Raw genomic sequence first — 23,799 nt, 5'->3', positions numbered from 1 at the left:
CAAGGCGTTTGGAAAGGGGGGGATAAAGACTCTTTTCCTCAGCAGTTTTCAGCTTGCGCCCCCCCCCCCCCCCCCAGGATCGGGATGTGCGAGGACGCAAATCAAAACTTTTGGACGTCCCTCCCCCTCCAGGTCTCTCTCTCAGCCAATCACAGCGTGTTTAGCTGATACTGGTAACAGCTAAACGTGCTGTGATTGGCTGAGAGAGACCTGGAATGTCACGTCCGTGGCCGTGACAACCCTCAGACTTACCCTGTTTCTGGGAGTCAGTGTCTGTGCTGGCTTCTGCTTGTCTCTGTGTCTGTGTCTGTCTTAGGTTCTCTCTGGCTCTGTGTGCTGATTGCCCTACTGAACCTCACCTGTGTGGGCTATGCCTCTTCCAAGATGGCTGCCGCCTCCTCCTCTTTGCCAGTATCCAAGATGGCTCCCGCTGTTCCTTCCTATGGGCTGACTGCTCTGTGTGTCAAGCCTCTGTTTGGTTGCAAGGTGATTGCTGCAGCTGTGGCTCTGGTGTTGAAGGGCTTTATTAATCACTTGGAGACTACAGTCCTGGCCTTTGCATCTCATCTAAAGGTCCTGGTGTATAGAGTGCTCTGTACACAGTTTCAGTGTTTGCTCTGTGTGAGTTTCTATGTTTGTTTAGACTAGCTAGTTTAGGCACCGTCTGGCTTGTAGCCTGTGCATAGCTCTGCTAGTTCTCTGTGTTTGTTCCTAGTGTAGACTAGCCAGCTTAGGCACCGTCTGGCTTGTAGCCTGTGCATAGCTCTGCTAGTTCTCTGTGTTTGTTCCTAGTGTAGACTAGCCAGCTTAGGCACCATCTGGCTTATTAGGGAGCGCTTCTGGCATGGTCTGGTCTCATGATGACAGTGATGTTGTTTTGTAGTCTAGTTTTAGTATTTGACCATGTAATCCCTTGCCAGTGGTGAGCATGGCATCATTTTTTTTCTTTTCTTTATCATCCTTATTCTGCTGTTTCAACATCTGCAACTATTTGCTGTGGTCAAATCAAACAACCATAGAGGAGCTGGTCAACCAATACCATCAGTTAACAGAGTTCTCTCAAACCACTATTTGTATCAGGGGCAAAGCCAGACTTCGGCGGGAGGTAGGTCCAGAGCCCGAGATGAGGGGACACATATTAGCCCCCCTGGTGCTGCCAACCCCCAACCTCCCGCCACCGCCAACCCTCCCCCACCACCCATGTAGCTTTGCTGGCAGGGGTCCCCAACCCCCACCAGCCGAAGTCCCCTTCAGCGCCGGTGTCCGAGTCCGGCGCGTTCGCTGATCTGGATTCTGTTTCTGTGAGTCCTGTGAGAATCGCGGCACACGGATGGGAGGGCAGGGAACAGGAGAATCACTGGACATGGAGGGGAGGGCAGGGAAGAATCGCTGGACATGGAGAGGAGGGCAGGGAAGAATCGCTGGACATGGAGGGGAGGGCAAGGGAGAGAGAAAAAAATCGCTTACAAGATAGGCTTCCTAGGGCCCATTTCATTGTTGAGGAAACAGGCTTCGTTCCACTAGTAAGGAATAAAAGGCAAGAAAGTTTATATGAGATTTTCCATGATGTTTTAATGACTGAAATGAAGACATGTATAAAACAGGACCGATGACGATTGAAGGTGTTGACAAGAGAGTCCAGAATATGTATGCATCCACCATCTGATGGTCCACAAAAAATAAAAAAATATTGGTTTGAGAGAGCTCTGTTAGCTGATGCTGGTTCAACATCAGCACACATGGAGGTACTCCAATTCAACAAATCTAAGAGCCAAACTGAATCAGTAGAACTCATTCCGGTTTCTTGGGGTACTCCAGTTGCAAACTATGCCAAAATATTTCACAGGACCCCACAGTCATCCACAAAGGAAAAATATTCAACATAAAGGAATCTTTCACTTGCTCATCTTCAATTGTGGTATATATCATTCAGTGTAAAAAATGTAACGAAGGATGCTATATTGGAGAAACAGGCCAGATGCTTAAGACAAGATTCAATTTACATAGACATCACATGAACAATACTGGTGCCAGTAGGGTTCCCACCCCTGTTAGTCAGCATTTTACAGGACCAGGACACTGTACCAGTGACTTCACAGTGAGAATCCTGAAAGGTAACTTTAAAACCATACAAGAACGTAAGACCTTTGAAGTCAGAATGATTGAATATTTTAATACCCAACAGAAAGGACTTAACAAGGATCTGGGGTTCCTAGCCCATTATAAACCAAAAAAGCTGTATTTCTCTGTTGATCACCCCATCCCTCACCTATCCACACCCATCCTGTTAGAATATCAATGATATGCTTTGATGTCCCCATGCATACCTCCTACCCACCCCCATCCTCCCACCCTGTCAGACTGTCATAGTAATGCTTGAATGTTTTCACTTATATACACTGTCAGCTAGCACATTTGCTTATTTCCGATCTGACGAAGAAGGGCAACCTTCGAAAGCTAATCAAGAAATGTATTAAGTTATGTCCAATAAAAAAGGTATCATCTTATTTTCTTTTCTATGTTTTATTTTGTTTGATTTCTATTGATAACCTTGGGGTAGTCTAGAAGCATCCTCTCCTTCCTTGCCACTTTCTTTCTCCCATTTAAAATGAGTGAAACTTAGAAAAATTACCTAGCAAGCTGATTAATATGAAAACTGTTCCCCGGATCTATATAGGTTGCCCAGTTGGGTGTGTAATTTCAGGCGTGGCTTCCAGATCTGTGCCCTAATTGGCTTAACTGATGTTAAAAATCAATACTTGGTGTTAAACAGCATTTCATTGGCAGTCATACGGAATTAAGGCACGGATCTGCCCTGAGCATTATTTTATAACTACCTAAATTTTATAGTGTGCAACTCCAAAGAGGACGAGGCCATGAGAGAGGCACGGGCAGATCAGGGGCGTTCCCAGAATTTAGGCAGAACCCCGTCTAAATCCCATTAGTTGGGTGACAGCATTTATATCAGGTTTTAGCAGGCATAAGTGCTTGTGCGAGACGTGTGCTAAGATCCGCACAGAGCGCCCTTTCCAGAATACTAGCTTACTGCGAATCTTTTTTGCGCCTAACTTTGGAAACCATTTACTGAATTCCCCATATCTGGATTTTGTTGGTCTTTGTGAATAGGAGATGCAATTCTGCCATTAATAAGTAGGCAGCACATGGTTTAGGGATTCCACTCAGTGCTATAACATGTAAACAAAGCGTTCAAGAGAGGAAACCGTGTGGTAACATTTTATAAGTGGTAGGGGACCTGCATGCGATTTTGTGGTTTGCTTGGTTTTTTTTGCCTGAAATGACAGGGAAAAAACAGACATTTTGTTTTTCTTTCCTGTGTTGGAAATAGTGGACACTCTTCCACTAGTGTGTCCACTATTGAGAAATTGTGCACGGTCCTTGTGAATAGTGAACACTCTTTGGGAACAGTGCGCTCTATTAATGATGTTGCTCCTGAAAAATAAAAATGTTAAAGAACCCCCGAACAAAACAAAAATTCCCATAAATGACACGACAAACTAAATAAGACGACAATTTTGGGGCTGAACACCCTTGATAAATGATGCATTACAATGGAATAGCCTTTAATACATGTGGTGACTGACCATCCACTCACTCCGCACCTGGGCTAGCTTGCCCCACACCCTGTAACTTAGAGCAGCCCCTCATATCTTATTCAACTGAATGTATAATTTGCCTTCAGTTGAGCCACCCATCCATTTATCCCAGTTAACTTTGTTCTACCCATCTTGTCCTGTCTATATATCTCTGCACTTGGCCCCTTGGCTACATAGTAAGATGTTTTATTGTATTTTAGGAAGTGCATTAGCATTTTATCTATCTTACTAGCCGTTAAGCCCGTTTAAACGGGCGAGATTTTTGTTTGGCAAAATTCCTCTGTCCCCTGCCCTCTCCCCTCCCCTCCATCCATGTGCATCTCCTTCCTGTCTTCCCTCTCCTCCATCCATGTCCAGCATTTCTCCTGCCCTCCCCTCCATCCATCTATATCCATTAGCTCTCCTCTCTCCCCTGCCGTCCCCACCCATGGCCAGCGATTCTCTTTTACCCCATGTCCTTCCCTCTCATTCTTACCCCCTGTCCTCCCCTGTCATTCACATCCAGTTATTTTCCTATATCCCCTTCCCTCTCCTCTGTACCCTCCCCTCCATCCATCCATCCATGTGCATCTTCCTGTCTTCCCTCACCTCCATCCATGCCCAGCATTTCTCCTTCCCTCACCTGCATCCATGTCCATGTCCAGCATTTCTCCTGCCCTCCCCTCCCTCCCCCCCCCCCGAGGTCGCCGCCACCCTTCCCCCCCGCTCCCCCCAATGTCGCCGCTACCGTTCCCCCTCCACCCGGGCCGGGGCTCTCCTCTCCACTGAGCTTACATTGCCTCACCTCCAAAATTGCAGCAGGCAGATCGCCTCCCGCCGGCCTTCCTTCCCTGCCTGTGTCCCGCCCTCGTGTGACATAACGTTGGCGAGGGCGGGACACAGGCAGGGAAGGAAGGCCGACAGGAGGCGATCTGCCTGCTGCGGTTTCGGTGCTGTAAGTTCAATGTAGAGGAGAGGGGCCGGCCTGGGTGGAGGGGGGGGCCGGCGGCGACCTCGGGGGGGGGGGGGGGGAGTGGTAGCAACCTCAGCAGTTCCCTCCCTCCCCTTCTGTGTTCCAGGTCCACTCCTCAGCGCAGCGTTTCTTTCCCTCTCTGTTCCGTCCTCTGACGTCATCACGTCTTCAAGCGGGGGCGGGACAGAGAGGGAAGTCTCTACTGCGAATTTGCGGGTGAGTCGGTCTCTTGTCATTTATGTTTGATTTGAAAGTTCCTATGCATGCTTATTAGGTGTTTCATTGGTATTATACTAAGAGGTCCTTTTACTAAGGTGCAGTAGTGTAGGTGCAGGTTTTGGGCACGCACAGACGTAGCAGACGTGAGTAAAAAATGAAACGACTGCCCGGGCCACGTGGTAGCCGGACGGTAACTCTGGATTGATGCGCTTTGGGCGCGCATAGGCGCCTACACGGCTTAGTAAAAGGGTCCCTAATTGTATACATTTGAACTTTCTTCTTCACTCTCCCCATTTCTCTTCCTGGTTTCAGAGCCCTGCACTCCTTGATCGAGACTGGACTTACCTTCTTTGTGGAGCCTGGCAGCAATGTTTCTTGCAGGATTTCCCAGCGCACCATGTTGTTCACCTCATTTGGAGCAGGGTAGAGCTTCAGCTTCTCATCAAGTTCTTGCTAAAAACAGAAGCAAATAGATTTCACCACTAATTCAGCCCGCCATTTTACTCCCAGGTGCACACATGCATCTAATGGAATATAAGACACGTGGGGTAAATTTTCAAGGAGGGATTAACATGGTAGGTTTGCTGAATTTGCATCAGCTGATTTTTCAATAGTCTGAAAGCATGAATGCTTGCCCATTTAATCATATTAATAATCTGAAAGCATTAAGGGCTAGATTCTATACATCACACCTAATAAATCAGCACCGAAAAAAAAATACACTTAGGCGTATTCTATAAATCTCACCTAAATTTAGGCACTGTCTATAGAATATGCCTAAGTGTTAGGCACAGTTTATAGAATACGCCACCCATTTTCTGCGACTATATTTAGTGGCGGCCATTCACGCCATTCACGCCAATGAAAACCTGGTGTAAATGCCGATGAAGATGACGTTCAATTTCTTTTTTTCCCTGTACAAGGGGGGCTGACTTAGTTGAGCGAGAGATTGAAGGTGCGTATGGCTACTGTGGGAGAGTGGATGTGGAAGAATAGGTTAGCTTTAAAATTTAAGAAAATCTGAATCGACGTTTGTAGGGCAGGATGAAGAGTTGCTCCAATGTCAATCTGTGAAAGCTGGTGAGATCTTGAGGTACCGGTGAGGAGTAAAATGTGTGTGTTGGGGGTGATTTTTGACTCACAGTTATTGATGCAGGGTCAGATTTTGAATGAAGTGTACATTTTTTCAGATACATCTATGAACCAGGCTTAAACCAGTGTTACCGAGGACTGATTTTAGATCAGTGCCAGGGCTGTGCCTAGGGTCTCCGGCGCCCCCCTGCAGTTGGCGCCTCCGGCACCCCCCTGTTGGCACCGCGCCGCCGCCCCCCCCCCCCGAAAACGATCACTACACTGCCCACCCTCTTCTCCCCAGATCCTTTTCTTTTTTTTTTTGTTTAAATTTACCTCTGTCCGGCGGCGTAGCGTCAGTGAGAAGGAGGCGGCGCTCCCCCGCCCTGATGTGTCTACTAGTCTTCTTCCCTTCGCTAAGTGTCCCGCCTTCTTCTGACATCATTTCTGATGTCAGAAGAAGGCGGAACACAGCGAAGGGAAGACTAGTAGACGCATCGGGGCGGGGGAGCGCTGCCTCCTTCTCACTGATGCTACGCCGCCGGACAGAGGTAAATTTAAACAAAAAAAGGAAAAGGATCTGGGGAGAAGAGGGCGAGGTAAGCATGGTGCGGCGGGGCGCCCCCCAGAGGATGGCGCCCTCCTGCCATGCTTACCTCGCTTACCGTGTTGGCACGGCCCTGATCAGTGCTCCAAAGTCTGGTGATTTCTCGGATTGATTTCTGCAATGCACTGTATCTGGGAATATGTAAATCCAGAATTCAGGAATTGCAGACTATCCAGAATGCAGCAACCAGGTTATTAGCTGGTGTGTGCAGTTTGAACACGTGTCACCAGTACTTTGGTCATTGCACTGGCTATCAATCGATTCTCTTTGCAACATTCTTTTGACCAACTACGTTGTTTTGTTATTGAACAATTGTTAGATAATGGATGTCGGAGTGGGGGGGGGGGATATTTCCCACTTTCATCAAAAAGAACAGAAATGGATCTTTAAACTTCAAACTATGGCCCCTAGAAGGCTTAATGGTCCGTTAGAGTGGGAAGCATGACAACGCATGACGACCGCTCAGAGGGAGCAGCAGGGAGGGAACGAGCGGACTCGGCCAACAGGTGCCCGGCACCCCCCCAGCGGCATGCACCCGGGGCGGACCGCCCCCCCCTTGGTACGCCACTGCAAATGCTTACTATAATTTTGGTGTCTTTCGCTGGTGTTTGTCTTAAAAAAACTCGTGATATTTTAGTTCCATTTATTCCTTTGTTAGCTTTTTTTAAAAAATGTTTTGTAAATTTTAAATTTCTGTTCAAAGGTGAACAATCATACAGCTACATTCTTGTTCCTTGTACAGTGCACTCCATTTAAGTACACGTCGGATAAGCGCATGCGCTGTTTAACTACATGCCATACTTCGGTCCCGTTTTTGGCACCATCAATTTCTATGGGGACAAACTTCGGTTTAGCGCACCACTGATAAATGCAAGATTCGCTTATATGCATGGTTCAAGACCGTTCCTCTGCAGGAAAGACTCCGCATAAACACACGCACAGAATATGGAAGCTGATTCGCATGTGACAAAGGGGCGATAAATTTGAAATCTCATTGGTTAACTGCCACAGGCAGAATAAGCGAAAGAAAGTTGTTAGAGTGTACACTGGAGTCGTCGTCGTCGTGCAACTGTAAGACTTTAACACTGGCTGAACGAATAGAAGTTCTTAAAAAAATTAGAAAACAAACAAACAAAGTCAAGCATCTATTGCTAAAGAATATGGTGTCAATCCCAAATTTCACATTTCTTGAAGCAGAAAGATCAGCTTCTGGAAGACTGGAAAAACAATACAAATCCACACAGGAAACGTAAACGGGCGGGAAAAGCTGAGGATGTAGAAGATGCTCTTCTTCGGTGGTTTTCTCAAGTCAGGAGCACACAGTTTCCTGTCAGTGGTCCACTGCTTATGGAGAAAGCTAATCAGCTAGCTGAAAGTCTTCGACTAACTGAATTCAAAGCCATTGTTGGATGGTTGGAAAGATGGAAGGAGAGGAACAACATAAAATTCAAGAAACAGCATGGTGAAAAACAAGACGCTGATGACTTTGGTGCTGAAAATTGGGTTGTTTCAGTTCTTCCTACCATCTTGAACGAGTTTGCACCTCGTGACATTTTCAATGCTGACGAAAACGGTCTCTACTGGTGAGTGATTCCTGATAGAACACTTGCATTCAAACAAGCCGAAACTACAGGAAGTAAAACGTCAAAGGACCGACTGACGATCCTCCTTTGCTGCAATATGGATGGGAGCGAGAAGTTGGAACCATTCATCGTTGGAAAAAGCAAACAGCCCCGTTGCTTCAAGAATGTTAAGCGACTTCCTGTGTCATACAAGGCTAATGCAAATTCATGGATGACTGGGGAAATTTGGAAGCAGTGGCTAAAGAAGTTAGACACTAGAATGCAGACACAAAAGCGTCAGATTTTGCTGCTTTGTGATAATTGTGCTGCACACAGTGATGATGTCAGGCTGTCTAACGTCAAGGTGGTCTTCCTGCCACCAAACACTACCTCTCTGATCCAACCTATGGATCAGGGCATAATAACCAATGTCAAAAGACATTATTGGGCTCTTGTGCTACGTTGTCTGATGAGTGTTATGGATGACCAGACTGGCATGGATAAACGTGATGTTGAAGTGGCTCATAATCTATCACTGCTGGATTCCCTACATATGCAGAAAGAAGAATGGAATCATGTTACACAGGCAACCATTGTGAACTGCTACAAGCAGGCAAGCTTTGTTAAGGATGTGGAGAGGGACGAAACAGATGCAGCTGTTGCAAACGCGTCAAATGAACAGGCTATTGACATCGCAGCCGGTATAACTGAAGAGGAGTTATATCACTACACAGCTGTTGATTACGATCTACAAACAGCTGACGACAGTACTGATGTCAAGATATGCCCCTACACGCAGGCAACGGCTGATGAAGAAACAGATGATGAAATGAGCAGCGAGGCACATGCTGACAAAATTCAACAACCTCCTGTCACTTTTGAAAGAGCACTAGAGAGTCTCAACACCGTGCGGGCCTATCTGGAGGTCACTGGATGTCAGTGCTATGACAGTTTTTACTGGCAGACGTAGTCTATGGAACTCACAGACACAATAGTGTACAGAGGACTATGACTGATTACTTCAAGTAAGCCTAATGTCTGTTAACGGAGACTGTATACTGTACGTATAATAAACAGTACTGTACATATGTTTATCAGATGTCAAGCTTCTTTGGGTCACAACGGCTAAGTGCACGCTCCGGTTAACTGCATGCATTTCTTTGGTCCCAGACCCTTGTACTTAAGCGGATTGCACTGTATTTATATTAGTGACATATATGAAACAAGAAAAGTCGAGCACTTAACTGACACCTCAAGAGGGTGCACATTATGTGCAAATAATGCACCCTCTTTAAGAAAAAGTGTGCACTCTTAACCAGTAGCATAGCCACAGGTGGGCCTGGGCTCACCCTCTTAGGGCTCAGGCCCACCAAAAATTCTAGCACCCTTGTTAGGGCTGGAGGGAATCCCCAAACTCTGCTAGCTTAAGAAGTCCTCCAGAGTCCAGAACAAGCCGCTCCCCTACTCGCTGCAGCCAGCGGCACTGTCCATATGCTGCTTCTTTGCCCATCCCCCCATGCATGCATGAAAACTATGCATGGGAGGGGGTGGAAGGTTGGCACGACAGCAGCACGTGGTCAGCACTGCCGGCTGTAGCAAGTAGAGGAGTGACTAATTGGCGGTCCTTGGAGATTCCCTCCAGCTCAGGTATTTATTATTTGATGGAGTCTCTGAGGCTGGGGAGGGGATTGGGGGTGAATTATGTGCCCACCCACTTTGGGTTCTGGCTCACCCAAAATAGCAGGAGAGCTTCAGTCTATGCGTCACATTAGTGATTCCCAAACCTGTCCTGGGGGAACCCCAGCCGGTCAGGTTTTCAGAATATCCTCAATGAGTATTCATGAGATTGATTTATATACACACTAGCCGTTGAGCCCTTGAAAACGGGCTACTTTTGGAATGGGGGGGGTTTCCGAGCCCCCCCCCCGAGGTCGGTGCCGCCCCACCTCCCCCGGAGTCGCCACCGCCGCCCCTCCACCCGGCCCGAGCAGCACTGTAAACTTACATCAGCACGCAGCAGCAGGCACATCAGCAAAGCTGCCTTCAGGGCGGGCTTCCTTCTCTGCCTGTGTCCCGCCCTCGTGTGATGTAACGTCGGCGAGGGCGGGACAAAGGCAGAGAAGGAAGCCCGACGGCAGCTTTGCTGATGTGCCTGCTGCTGCGTGGTGATGTAAGTTCACAGTGCTCGGCCAGATGGAGGGGCGGTGGCAGCGACTCCGGGGGAGGGGGGGAGGGGGAGCGGTTCCGACGTCTGCAGCATGCCAGTAGAGACTTCCCTCTCTGTCCCGCCCCCATCATCACATACTGACGCAGGGGCGGGGCAGAGAGGGAAGTCTCTACTGCGCATTTGCGAGTGAGTACGGTCACTCGCCGTTTATATGTTTGATCCTCTAAGATTATTCCTCCAGGACAGGTTTGGGAATCACTAATGCAGTGGTGTTCCTTGGTCAGCTGCCACCCGGGGCGGATAGCCGCTGTGCACACACACCCCCACCCCCACGGCTGCAGCGGCGTCCCCCCCCCCCCCCCCCCCCACCGGGTGCAGCACGATACCCCCCTGGCACAGCGTTCCCCTCGGCGCATCATCTTCAAGCCCCCTCCCCGGTGCATTTTTCCTACCTGATGGGAGCAGCTGCATAGCTGTCGGCTCCACTGGTTTCCTGCTCCCTCTGCCCCGGAACAGGAAGTAACAGCAGAGGGAGCAGGAACCAGCGGAGCTGACAGCCACACAGCTGCTCCCTGCACCCTCCTGCCGCTTGCACCTGGGGCAGACCACCCCCACCAGTAAGCCACTGCATTAATGTGAAGCATTGACTGGAGCTCGCCTTCTGCCATGTAGGGGTAGTACAGTTAGGGCTATAAGAACAGCTCTCATTCATACACCGCTGCTGTCTCCTAGCTAATACACGTACTAGGAACAATTGCATGTTGTCCAGTTCCATGCGTTGATTCTCCAGCTCATCACGTTGTCTTTGCAGTTCACCGGGATGTTCCTGGACACAAACAGATGATAATGTTCAGCATAAGAACATAAACATTGCCATACTAGGACAGACCAAAGGTCCATCAAGCCCAGTATCCAATTTCCCAACAGTGGCCAATCCAGATCACAAGTACCCGGCAAGATCCCAAAAGAGTAAAACAGATTTTATGCTGCTTATCCAAGAAATAAACAGTGGATTTTCCCAAATCCAGCTTAATAATGGCCAATGGACTGTACATAGTGAAAAAACAATTCAACATCTAACCATGCCTTTGCATTACTGACTGCTCACACTGCGTTGCAGTAGGATTTCAATGATGTTATATCACATGCTGCTTATGCACTTGACTCCTTCCTGCAGTGGAATATCATTGTATTTTTTTTTTTGTTACATTTGTACCCCGCGCTTTCCCACTCATGGCAGGCTCAATGCGGCTTACATGGGGCAATGGAGAGTTAAGTGACTTGCCCAGAGTCACAAGGAGCTGCCTGTGCCTGAAGTGGGAGTCGAACCCACTAGCAACATTCCATGTAGACGTCGGCCCTTGCAGATCACCAATGTGGCCGCGCAGGCTTCTGCTTCTGTGAGTCTGACGTCCTGCACGTAGCCTTCTACATGGAACGTTGCTAGTGGAATAGCAACATTCCATGTAGAATCTCCAATAGTATCTATTTTATTTTTGTTACATTTGTACCCTGCGCTTTCCCACTCATGGCAGGATCAATGCGGCTTACATGGGGCAATGGAAGGTTAAGTGACCTGCCCAGAGTCACAAGGAGCTGCCTGTGCCTGAAGTGGGAATCGAACTCAGTTCCTCATGACCAAAGTCCACCACCCTAACCACTAGGCCACTCCTTCACTGTTGCTACTATTTGAGATTCTACATGGAATGTTGCTATTCCACTAGCAACATTCCATGTAGAAGTCGGCCCTTGCAGATCGCCAATGTGGCCGCGCAGGCTTCTGCTTCTGTGAGTCTGACGTCCTGCACGTACGTGCAGGACGTCAGACTCACAGAAACAGAAGCCTGCGCAGCCTTCTACATGGAATGTTGCTAGTGGAATAGCAACATTCCATGTAGAATCTCAAATAGTAGCAACATTCCATGTAGAATCTCCAATAGTATCTATTTGATTTTTGTTACATTTGTACCCTGCGCTTTCCCACTCATGGCAGGCTCAATGCGGCTTACATGGGGCAATGGAGGGTTAAGTGTCTTGCCCAGAGTCACAAGGACCTGCCTGTATGCTTACATTTCTCTCCGGTACCACGAGTGGCATAATACATCTTACAGAGCACTCAGTTCTAAAAACTGTTGCAGGATACCAAAGTTGCATTGCATCATCTCCTTCCTCTGTCTTCAGAGGTCTCCAGCCAAACAGCTGTATCGGAACATTCTTCAGCTTTTTTGGGGGGTAATTGTATAAAGTCAGTGTCACAACACGCACATAAAAGTCCTTTTATAAAAGTACGACAGTGTAAAAGTACTTGTTTTGAAATGATGTGGTGTACTTTGCTGGTAGGCGTGTCCAGGGTGGAGTTTGGGCAGAACGCACATGTATGCGCATAGATTATATATTAGGCTAATTGTATGTGCAGACGTAAAAAGTACATGATTTATGCCACTTACAGTAGCATTTTACAAAGACAAATAGGCACATATTGACGTCAAAAGGCACCTAAAAACAGGCCTAAGCTAGGTGCTAAATTACCCTCTCTAGGCACAGCTTAGGCAATACATAAGGGCTGATCCTAGATGCAAAACTCCCAGTTTTAAGAAACATTCTCTACTTGTTCCAAAGCATATGTAATAGTTTCTGGAAAAACTGAAATGGGAATGGGAAGAATGGCACTTTATTATCTCAATGCTGTGAAGTGGGAATTTAATAAATAGGAGTAACCCCCTTCCCTTCCGTGACCTGAGTCACCCATAGGTTGACACTGCAGACTCAACTTTCACTCTGTTTCCACTTTCAATTCCCTTTCATCTAATTAACAAGATGTGGGTCCTTTGCCCTCGGTTGGTCAAGGTTGAAAGTTTATCAATAGAAATCAAACAAAATAAAACATGGAAAAGAAAATAAGATGATACCTTTTTTATTGGACATAACTTAATACATTTCTTGATTAGCTTTTGAAGGTTGCCCTTCTTCCTCAGATCGGAAATAAGCAAATGTGCTAGCTGACAGTGTATATAAGTGAAAACATTCAAGCATTACTATGACAGTAAAATAGATACTATTGGAGATTCTACATGGAATGTTGCTAGTATTGGAGATTCTACATGGAATGTTGCTATTCCACTAGCAACATTCCATGTAGAAGGCTGCGCAGGCTTCTGTTTCTGTGAGTCTGACGTCCTGCACGTACGTGCAGGACGTCAGACTCACAGAAGCAGAAGCCTGCGCGGCCACATTGGTGATCTACAAGGGCCGACTTCTACATGGAATGTTGCTAGTGGACTAGCAACATTCCATGTAGAATCTATAGAAATCAAACAAAATAAAACATGGAAAAGAAAATAAGATGATACCTTTTTTATTGGACATAACTTAATACATTTCTTGATTAGCTTTTGAAGGTTGCCCTTCTTCCTCAGATCGGAAATAAGCAAATGTGGTAGTTGATAGTATATATAAATGAAGCTTCAAAGCATTTCAATGACAGTCTGGCAAGGTGGGGGTGGGTAGGAGGTAGCCAAAGGATTTTTGATCCTCAGTCCTTTGGGAATGATGTCATTCTTCTTGCAGATCGTCAAGGTTGAAAGAAACATTGAGTATAATTGTATCTTAGAGTGTTGGGAAAGGGGGGGAGGGAGGAGGACACAGGGCAGAGGCACTAATGAACAGATTTTAAAGTCACTAACTGCAAAAAAAAAAAAAAAAAAAACCCATCACATTAGCTTCCCAAGTGAAGAGAATGTATGAAAGTGGACACATGGGAGTCACCGTTTTATCACAGAGCGAGGTCTGCTTTAATTGTGCTCACATTGCTAATAATTACCTCTTTTAGGGGATACTATACACAGCATACTCCTCAGGGACTGATTTACAGAACTGATCCTGGTCACGCTTTCAACACATTCACCTCAATCTTAATCTACTGTACTTCCTGCTGCTGTAGTCCTACCCCCTTCTCTTATCTCCTCTTTAACCTTGACCTCTGGCATCCGCTGCTATATTAACTCTTTTCCACTCTCCTGTGAAATAGGAAACTGAATGATGCCAGGCATACTCTTGAGTCACATTTCTTTCTCTCCTGCAGAAGAATACAGATTCCAAAATATTTTTGGCTTGGCATGAAAAAAAAAAAAAAAAAAAAAGACAAGGACAGACCAAAATATTCCACTGTTTGTACAGTCACATATCGACCCCATTAAAGTAAGAGTAGGCATTACAAGAAGGACATGGCAAAGCCTAGAAAAGGGCAAAGGTCTCTATTCTAGCCAGAGGGAATCCCCCAGTTTAAGCGGGTTAGTACTGAGAATGCTTTGAGGCTGACTCAGAATGCTGGAAGGCTGAGCAGAACTGAGTCAAGCTCAACTTTTGTGGTGATAGTAGCTTAAATACAAACTAAAAAAGCACTGGTGGGGGTGGGGGGAGGGGACGTTAACCTGTAAGGAAAAATTATTACAACCCTAAACACATTACTGGGCAGACTGGTTGGACCGTGCTGGTCTTTATCAGCAGTCATTTACCATGTTACTCTGTAATACTGGATAAGCAGTAGAAAAGGATTCATAAAAAATAAAAAAAAAAGAGGGACACAAATCTTCCACATTAAACGGAAAGAAACAAAAATGGTGGAAGTAAAATATTCCAGGATAAACTCAGGCAAAAAATGGACAATAAAGTTCAAATGTCTAAAAGAAAAACCCTCTTTATTCTTCAATAGTAGTTCAAATAGATGTACAATATTGGCCCGCCACAGGTGTAGGTAATACTGACCCAAATAGTCCTGACCCAACACGGGCCGTGTTTCAGCAAAAAAGCCTTCCTCAGGGGTCAATGATATCAGGTCATACAAGGACGAAATAAATCTTTTCAAAACGTCAAGTCCGAGATAGAGATCAATGATAAACTCCAAACTGGCAATCTGCTAAAAAAAAAATCTGTTGATAAGAATTCTGGACAAAACACCGAAAAGGGTTCAACGTCAGAAACCAGGGAGATGGGGGAGGGTGTTTCCCAAGAAAAAAAAAAGTTTCCTCTGCTCTTGATAACGTGTTGTATTCAGTTGGAAGCAAGATAGCAATGTCAATGAGAAAACAAAGGAAAACAGAATGAAGAATAGCTTTGAAGGCCATGGCAGCGAGCCTGTGCTTCAAGAGCTGCTCCCTCATTAAAACTCCATAGGAAAATCAGAAGCAGAAAAATGCAAAAATTAAAAGATGGGAGAAAGGATAGAGATAAAAAGGGAGGGAGGGATAAAGGAGTGACGAGAGATGGTAAAGGCAAGACAAAAGGGAGTGTGAGGAAGGGGGAAAGGAGAGATGTACATAAGCACTGCCACACTGGGAAAAGACCAAAGGTCCATCAAGCCCAGCACTCCGTCTCCGACAGTGGCCAATCCAAGCCCCAAGAACCTGGCAAAACCCCCAAAATTTAATAACGATCAATGGACTTTTCCTTCAGAAATCTGTCCAGACCCCCTTTAAACTCAGAAAGGCCAGCTGCCGTCACTACCTTCTCCGGCAATGAGTTCCAGAGTCTAACTACGCACTGAGTAAAGAGAAACTTTCTCCGATTTGTTTTAAACCTACCACATTCTAATTTCATCTTGTGTCCCCTGGTTCTATTATTGTTAGGAAGGAGAGGTGAAAGAAAGGTGAGCGGGAGAAGTGAGTAGGAAGAGGCAAAAGTGGAGAGCGAAGAATGGAGGGAGAGGCGGGTGATGTGGAAGTAAATAAGCAAGGAGGGTGGGGTGGAGGAGGGGGGTGCAAGAAAGAGGTGAAAGGTGAGTGTGTGAGACATATATAGTAACATAGTAGATGACGGCAGAAAAAGACCTGCACGGTCCATCCAGTCTGCCCAACAAGATAACTCATATGTGCTAATTTTGTGTATACCCTACTTTGATTTGTACCTGTGTTCTTCAGGGCACAGACCGTATAAGTCTGCCCAGCATTATCCCCGCCTCCCAACTACCAGCCCCGCCTCCTAACCACCGGCTCTGGCACAGACCGTATAAGTCTGCCCAGCACTATCCCCGCCTCCCAACCACCAGCCCCGCCTCCTAACCACCGGCTCTGGCACAGACAGTATAAGTCTGCCCAGCACTATCCCTGCCTCCCAACCACCAGCCCCGCCTCCCACCACCGGCTCTGGCACAGACCGTATAAGTCTGCCCAGCACTATCCCCACCTCCCAACCACCAGCCCCGCCTCCTAACCACCGGCTCTGGCACAGACAGTATGTCTGCCCAGCACTATCCCTGCCTCCCAACCACCAGCCCCGCCTCCCACCACTGGCTCTGGCACAGACCATATAAGTCTGCCCAGCACTATCCCTGCCTCCCACCACCGGCTCTGGCACATACCGTATAAGTCTGCCCAGCACTATCCCCGCCTCCCAACCACCAGCCCCGCCTCCTAACCACCGGCTCTGGCACAGACAGTATAAGTCTGCCCAGCACTATCCCTGCCTCCCAACCACCAGCCCCGCCTCCCCCCCACTGGCTCTGGCACAGACCATATAAGTCTGCCCAGAACTATCCCTGCCTCCCACCACCGGCTCTGGCACAGACCGTATAAGTCTGCCCAGCACTATCCCCGCCTCCCAACCACCAGCCCCGCCTCCCGATCTTGACTAACTTACAAGTGCACTCATTCTGCAGCTCCTCATTATCTCTCCTCACACCCCTCCCCAGAAACTCCATTCATTGGGTAAGTCACTCCTATCTGTACCCTTCTCCTCCACCACCACCAGCTTCAGACCATTTCCTTCCATCAAGCTGTGCTGTATACCTGGAATAGACTTCCTGAGAGTTTGTACATCATGCTCCTTCTCTGGCCCTATTCAAATCCAGGCTAAAAGTCCACCTTTTAACTCAACCCTGTTATTATTAACAGGATGTAGCTCCAGTGCATTTATTCTAGCAAAAACAAAAAGGTGCCGGTACTCAAATGCTAGGCCAACCTTCAGGGGTGGGGTGATCGCTGAGGGACCCACCCTACAACAGCCAGGCCCCCTGCAACCAGTCACAGAATCTATGGCAAGGCAGAATTGGTGTGTAGAGCCTGAGCTCTTTCATTAAAACTTGGGGTCCATGGGTCAATTTTAGCAGACAATGGAAAAGGTGCCGGTACTCAGTACCTCCGAGTACCCCCTCAAAAAAAAGCCCTGTGTAGCTCACACCTTTCTCAGTAATAGTTCAAGGTGAATTACAGTCAGGTATAGTACGTATTTTCCTGCCCCTGGAAGGCTCCCATCCCAATCTAATTTTGTACATGGGGCACTGGAGAGTTAGGTGACTTGCCCAAGATCACAAGCAGCAGAAGTGGGATTCAAACCTGGCACTCTAACCAGAGCCGTAGCGAGGGGAGCTGACACCCAGGGCAGGTCGCCGCTGTGCACCCCCCCACCCCCGGGTGCAGCACGGTGCACCCTCCTCCCGCTGGAGCGCACCCCCCCGGAGCGCACACCCCCCCCCCCGGAGCGCACACCTGCGGCGAGGGACGGGCGGGAGGGCCGATCCGCCCCGACTGCACGTTGCTGGGGTGTGTCGGCTCCACGCTGGTTCAGTGCTCTCTCTGTCCCGGAACAGGAAGTAACCTGTTCCGGGGCAGAGAGGGCAGTGCACCAGCACGGAGCCGACACCCCCCAGTGGCGTGCACCCGGGGCGGACCGCCCCCCCCCCCGCCACCCCCCTTCCTACGCCACTGACTCTAACCACTAGGCTACTCCTCCACTCCATGTTTCTTTAAACCACTCCCATATTAAATGAAACTCTTCATCCCTTATTTTTCCTGTTTGTCTGTCTTGAATAGATTGGAAGTTCTGTCGAGCAGGGACTGTTTTTTACAGGTTTGTGTACAGTGCTGTGTATGTCTTGTAGTGCTACAGAAATGATAAATAGCAGTAGTAGTAGTAGCGGCATGAAAGGAGAGAGAGGAACATGGGTTTCTGCCAGGTACTTGTGACCTGGATTAGCCACTGTTGGAAACAGGATACTGGGCTAGATGGACCATTGGTCTGACCCAGTATGACTATTCTTAAGTTCGTATAGGTAGGATAAAGGAAAAGAGAAGGAAAAGGGAAAACAAAACAAATTTAACCTATAATGTAAGCACAAAAAAAGACAAGACGGACAAAAGTAGAGGAAACGTTGAGAGAATAAAATTAATTACAAGAAAAACTTTGTATCGCTCTGCTGTAGGTACAACTGAACAAGTGGGAAGGGAGTTTCATGACAGCAGGCCTTGGAGGAGGGGTTGGGATGAGAGAGAGAGAGAGCTCAAGTGGGAGTAGGAGAAGTGTGGAGGTGAGGGGTGGAGGAGGGACAGAAAGCTAGTAGTGCCAATCTGAATGGAGAGGGGGAACAGATTGAGCCAGTCCAGGTTTAACTTCCATTGAAGTAAAATCCTGACAGGCTCAATCTGTCCTTTTTTTTTTTTGGAGCCATAGGGTAACCCAATGGAAGGGGGAACCAGGGAAGTTTCCCCCACCTTTGCCACCAATCTGTGAGTTCCCTACTCCTTGCTGCCACTCCTCTCCAAAGAAAGCAGGCAAACTATGCCATAATGAATGTCTCACTTCATGCAGAGTTGGACATTTTGGGATTTTCAGTTATATTTTTGTCTGCATGTTTCCATTTCTAATGTGTGACTGAGGTGCGATATTCTGCTAGTTTGTCTTGCTAAGTAGGGATATGTAGCACAGGGGTGTAACCACGGGCTGGTCTGAACCCATCCAGTTTTGCCTCAGGCCCACCCAGCAGCCAGGTGCAGCAACCATGTAGGCTAGTGGGATTCTCCAAGCCCCACCAGCTGAAGAAACTTGGAGCCAGTGGCATAGCTAGGTGGGGCCATGGGTGCCTGGGCTCCCCAAATTTGCTCTGGGCCCCTGGTTGGCTGGGTGGGGGTTGGGGTCCCCAACCCCCACCAGCTGAAGACTTCATCCAGTTCTGGTCTGCAGCAGCGGCGTTGCATTTCCTGCCCTGCTCTCTCTTCCCCTCACATCAGGCAAGCTTCTTGTAGGAGGAGTGGCCTAGTGGTTAGGGTGGTGGACTTTGGTCCTGGGGAGCTGCGGAACTGAGTTCGATTCCCACTTCAGGCACAGGCAGCTCCTTGTGACTCTGGGCAAGTCACTTAACCCTCCATTGCCCCATGTAAGCTGCATTGAGCCTGCCATGAGTGGGAAAGCGCGGGGTACAAATGTAACAAAAATAAAATAGATACTATTGGAGATTCTACATGGAATGTTGCTATTCCACTAGCAACATTCCATGTAGAAGGCTGCGCAGGCTTCTGTTTCTGTGAATCTGACGTCCTGCACATACGTGCAGGACGTCAGACTCACAGAAGCAGAAGCCTGCGCGGCCACATTGGTGATCTGCAAGGGCCGACTTCTACATGGAATGTTGCTAGTGGAATAGCAACATTCCATGTAGAATCTCAAATAGTAGCAACAGTGGAGGAGTGGCCTAGTGGTTAGGGTGGTGGACTTTGGTCCTGAGGAACTGAGTTCGATTCCCACTTCAGGCACAGGCAGCTCCTTGTGACTCTGGGCAAGTCACTTAACCCTCCATTGCCCCATGTAAGCCGCATTGAGCCTGCCATGAGTGGGAAAGCGCGGGGTACAAATGTAATAAAAAAAAACTGAGCATGCTCAGTTTCACTAAAAGGAGCGTGCCGGACGTGAGGGGAAGAGAGAGCAGGGCAGGCAATGCAGCGGCTCCAGAGACCAATGCTGGACGAAGTCTTCAGCTGGCGGGGGTTTGGGACCCCCACCAGCTAAGATGCAGAGCGGTGGCAGTGGGTGGCAGAAGGAGAAGTGGTGGGCGGCAGAGGGAGAGGTGGTGGGCGGCAGCGGAGGGGGGCAGCGGTGGGGCGGTGACCAAAATGTGCCCCCCCCCCCACCTTGGGCTCTGCCCCTCTCTCACCTCGAGGTCCGGCTAAGCCCCTGCTTGGAGCCACCCAGAGTCTGCAAATTGCAGCAGTCAGAGGCATCAGGTTGCTCATTCTCATGTGCGCTCAGTTCATGCTCAAGATCTAAGCATGCTCACAGGGACAGTAGCAGCAGGGCAGATCAATACGCTGTCGCTGTGTGTTGCAATTTATCAGATTCCGGGTGGCTCCAGATTTCTTAACCTGGTGGGTGTCTTGGGGATCCCCACAAGCTAAGGTAATTTTAATTGTAATTATTTTCTTCCGAGAAGGAGAGGGAGGGGAGAGGAAACTATGTGTGGTGGGGGGGGGGGGGGGGGGGGCAGAGAAAATGGGGTGCCTAGTGCATGTTGGTCCACCCAAAAATTAGCTCTGGCCATGTCAATGCTGTAGCAGTTGTGCTTCTTCTTTTCCAATAGGGGATATGTTCAGACTGTCATGAAGATATTGTGGGATGGGGGGGAGGGGAGGGGTAGCACACTCATTTGGATAGCAGAGCCGGTAGTGGGAGGCGGGGCTGGAGGTTGGGAGGCGGGGATAGTGCGGGGCAGACTTATACGGTCTGTGCCAGAGCCAGTGGTGGGAGGCGGGACTGGAGGTTGGGAGGCAGGGATAGCGCTGGGCAGACTTATACGGTCTGTGCCAGAACCGGTGGTAGGAGGCGGGGATAGTGCTGGGCAGACTTATACGGTCTGTGCCCTGAAGAGCACAGGTACAAACCAAAGTAGGGTATACACAAAAGTAGCACACATGAGTTGTCTTGTTGGGCAGACTGGATGGACCGTGCAGGTCTTTTTCTGCCGTCATCTACTATGTTACTATTTACATGGTGCAGCAAAAAAGGTATCAATTATTTCAAGCACTGCTGTTGAAGACTACTTAGAAATCCAGTGTCAGGTGCACCAGAGCATAAACCTGCACAGTTCAGATCTGCAGCCTACAGCCCCCTCCCCTCCCCCCCCCCCCCCCCCTCCCACACTTCCTCAAATTAACCTTGGGTCCCTCAAAAAAGCAGTTTTGGTTACAACACTGTTACACTGTCATTGCCCAGTGAGGAAGGGTATGGCTGACCTACTCACCGGTAAAAATTCTTTCATCATCATTTGGATGTCGTTTTCCTTTCTATCTTGAAATTGTTTCAACGTATTGATCTCGTTAACTAAATCCTGCAACAAGGTCATAGCCTAAAATGGGGGAAAAAAGCAGTTAATTGTCTGATCAGGTGCAGGTACTTAAATATGGCCTTTGACAAGGGCCTCATAGCATTGTGCAAACAGAAAAGCATCCGTAAAAGAAATACCAGATTACAAATGTTTACCCAGAATTTCTACCTCAGGAGTTACTGCAACACCTGTAAAGTCATGACACCTAGTAATGGATCAAGAAAAGGAGATGAGCCTAGAGGAATCCCGCTCAATGTTAAGTCAACTGGACAATCAGCCTCAAATAAGGATGGAACTGTGGAGGATGTCTGAGGCAGATTTCCAGTGGCAGGGTGGCTATCTTTGGAGCACAGGTCTTAAAACTAACCCCCCTGTTTACTAAGCCGCGTGGCAGTGCCGACCAGTGGCGTTCCTTGCCTGGATGGCACCCGGGGCGGAGCGCCGTTGCGCCCCCCCCTCCGGCGAAATGACACCCCCCCCCGGGTGCACACCGCTGGGGGGGGGGTGCCGCGGCGCGCGCCTGCTCCGAGTTCGCTAAACTTCTTTGCTCGTTCGCTGCAGCTCCCTCTACCCCGGAACAGGAAGTAACCTGTTCTGGGGCAGAGGGAGCTGCAGCGAACGAGCAAAGAAGTTTAGCGAACTCGGAGCAGGCGCGTGCGGCGGCACCCCACAGCGGCGTGCACCCGGGGCAGACCGCCCCCACCTTGGTACGCCACTGGTGCCGACACAGCCCATTCAAAGTGAAGGCATAGGCTTCCATTTTACATGGATCCAAAACCATCTTATAGCACTTTTAAAATTGTTCCAATCATAGGCGGTCGGTGGCCCAACTGTTTGGGGAGGCTAAAGGGGGCGGGGTTGGGTGGGTTAGGGGTGGGGCAAGGGGTGGAGCTTACATCCATAATTGTCTGACAACACACAGAAAAAAAATAAGTAAAATATAAGTCACAATTAATACCTTTTATTAAATTTAGGTATTAGATATATATCATATGTCGAATAAAGTGGTTGCTCAAGGCATATACTAACCACAATCGCTCAACTGCAAAACACTATGCACAACTTTGTGCAAAAACACACTCAGAACCATACTGTGCCATAAATATTACACCAGGCAGACCCTAATACACCATATACCACCCATACGGACAACATCACAGACCGTCAACAATATGAAACAAGGGATCATATCACAATCCTCATGTAGAGCCACAAAACACCCTTTCAGGGTGGAAATTCACAATGAGCTCCTTTTATTAACGACCAGATAGAGATAACAGTTTTCAAATTTCAATTTTGGCAAAGTATAAGTCATCACAAACAAAATATAGGAAAACCAAAAGCATTAGGGGCTTATAGCCCATTTAGTTATGTTTAAACAAAAGAGATCTGCATGAAACAAAATATTATTTTATTTTGACTTAAACCTTCAGAGTCAGCACCTACCTCTCCTGAAATCCAACGTGTGCTGTGTGCCACAACTTCCTCTTGAACACCTCAGACAACCACTGTTAACCAGCCTTGAGCGTTGAGCCTTCCCTTCCCTACTCAGTGACGGCCCCTCCCGAGCAGAACAGGAAGTTGCATCGCTCTCGCATAGGGAAGGCTGACTGGCTGAGAGCCTGAACATCATGAATATCCCACCCATCGTCAGCATCAATCAACCCTCCGAGGCTCCGCCGATCCATCTCGCCCCTTCCTTGCGTGAGCTCTGACTGTCCCCATCCGGGATCCCCGTGTCATTAATCTCTAGGCAAGAAGAGGAGTGCGCTGGAACTGGGCATGGCGCTCAGGTGATGGTGAGCCGGCCGGCAGTACTCAGAGCACTGCAGAGAGGACGGGTCTAGAAGAACGGAAAAGATAAAGACGGAGTGTCGAGCCGGCGTCGCGTCAGAGAGTGAGACTGCTGCGGGCGGCCGGAGAGGCTTAGCCTCCCCAAGCCTCTTATACCAGGCGCCTATGGTTCCAATGTTCCTGTACAAAGGTTGTCGTTCTAGATAGAGACAATATGCTGAGTAGACGGTAAGAAAGTAGAGTTACAATGAATGAAATTATATTCTTTGAGTAAGGGACAGTGCGCTGTGGAGCAGGTGGTGTATTAAAGAGAAGGTAGTTATTATTTCTATGTCTTGTTCAGCACATACCAGACGGATGCAGCACTGTACAGAGACATAACCGACGATCCTTAGAGTTTACACTCCAGACATTAAAAAAAGAAAAGAAAAGATCAAGCAAGAGCCTTCAAACCTTTGAGTTGTGTCAAAGGAATGTTCTGCGCGTGAAAGATGGAATACTGTTTACTACAAATATCCTTTGAAACAAGGGATGGTGTGTTCAGAGGAAAGATGTTACTAATGCTTAATGAGAAGCATTTAAGAAATTCATGATTATGTTGATTAAAAAGCCCTTTCGTGTTCATTATTGTAATGTAGGAGGCACTGGAACTTCTTGACCATCCTAAAATAAAAACTACCCCCCCCCCCTCCAAAATCTCTCATATGCAAATACAAGATCTTGAAAA

General features: G+C 48.0%; 1 protein-coding gene across 1 annotated transcript in view; it reads right to left on the bottom strand.

Moving 5' to 3' along the window:
* QRICH2 (glutamine rich 2) overlaps nucleotides 1–23,799 on the bottom strand; it is a 148,096-nt gene that overhangs the window by 98,376 nt on the left and 25,921 nt on the right. The window contains 3 exon segments of the mRNA XM_030208204.1: nucleotides 5,131–5,238; nucleotides 10,938–11,018; nucleotides 21,195–21,299. Coding sequence (XP_030064064.1) covers nucleotides 5,131–5,238; nucleotides 10,938–11,018; nucleotides 21,195–21,299 — 294 coding nt within the window.

This window comes from Microcaecilia unicolor, chromosome 6, assembly GCF_901765095.1.
Source record: "Microcaecilia unicolor chromosome 6, aMicUni1.1, whole genome shotgun sequence".
NCBI lineage: Eukaryota > Metazoa > Chordata > Amphibia > Gymnophiona > Siphonopidae > Microcaecilia > Microcaecilia unicolor.
Note: the sequence above shows the minus strand (reverse complement) of the source record. Positions and strands in the feature narration are given on the sequence as shown.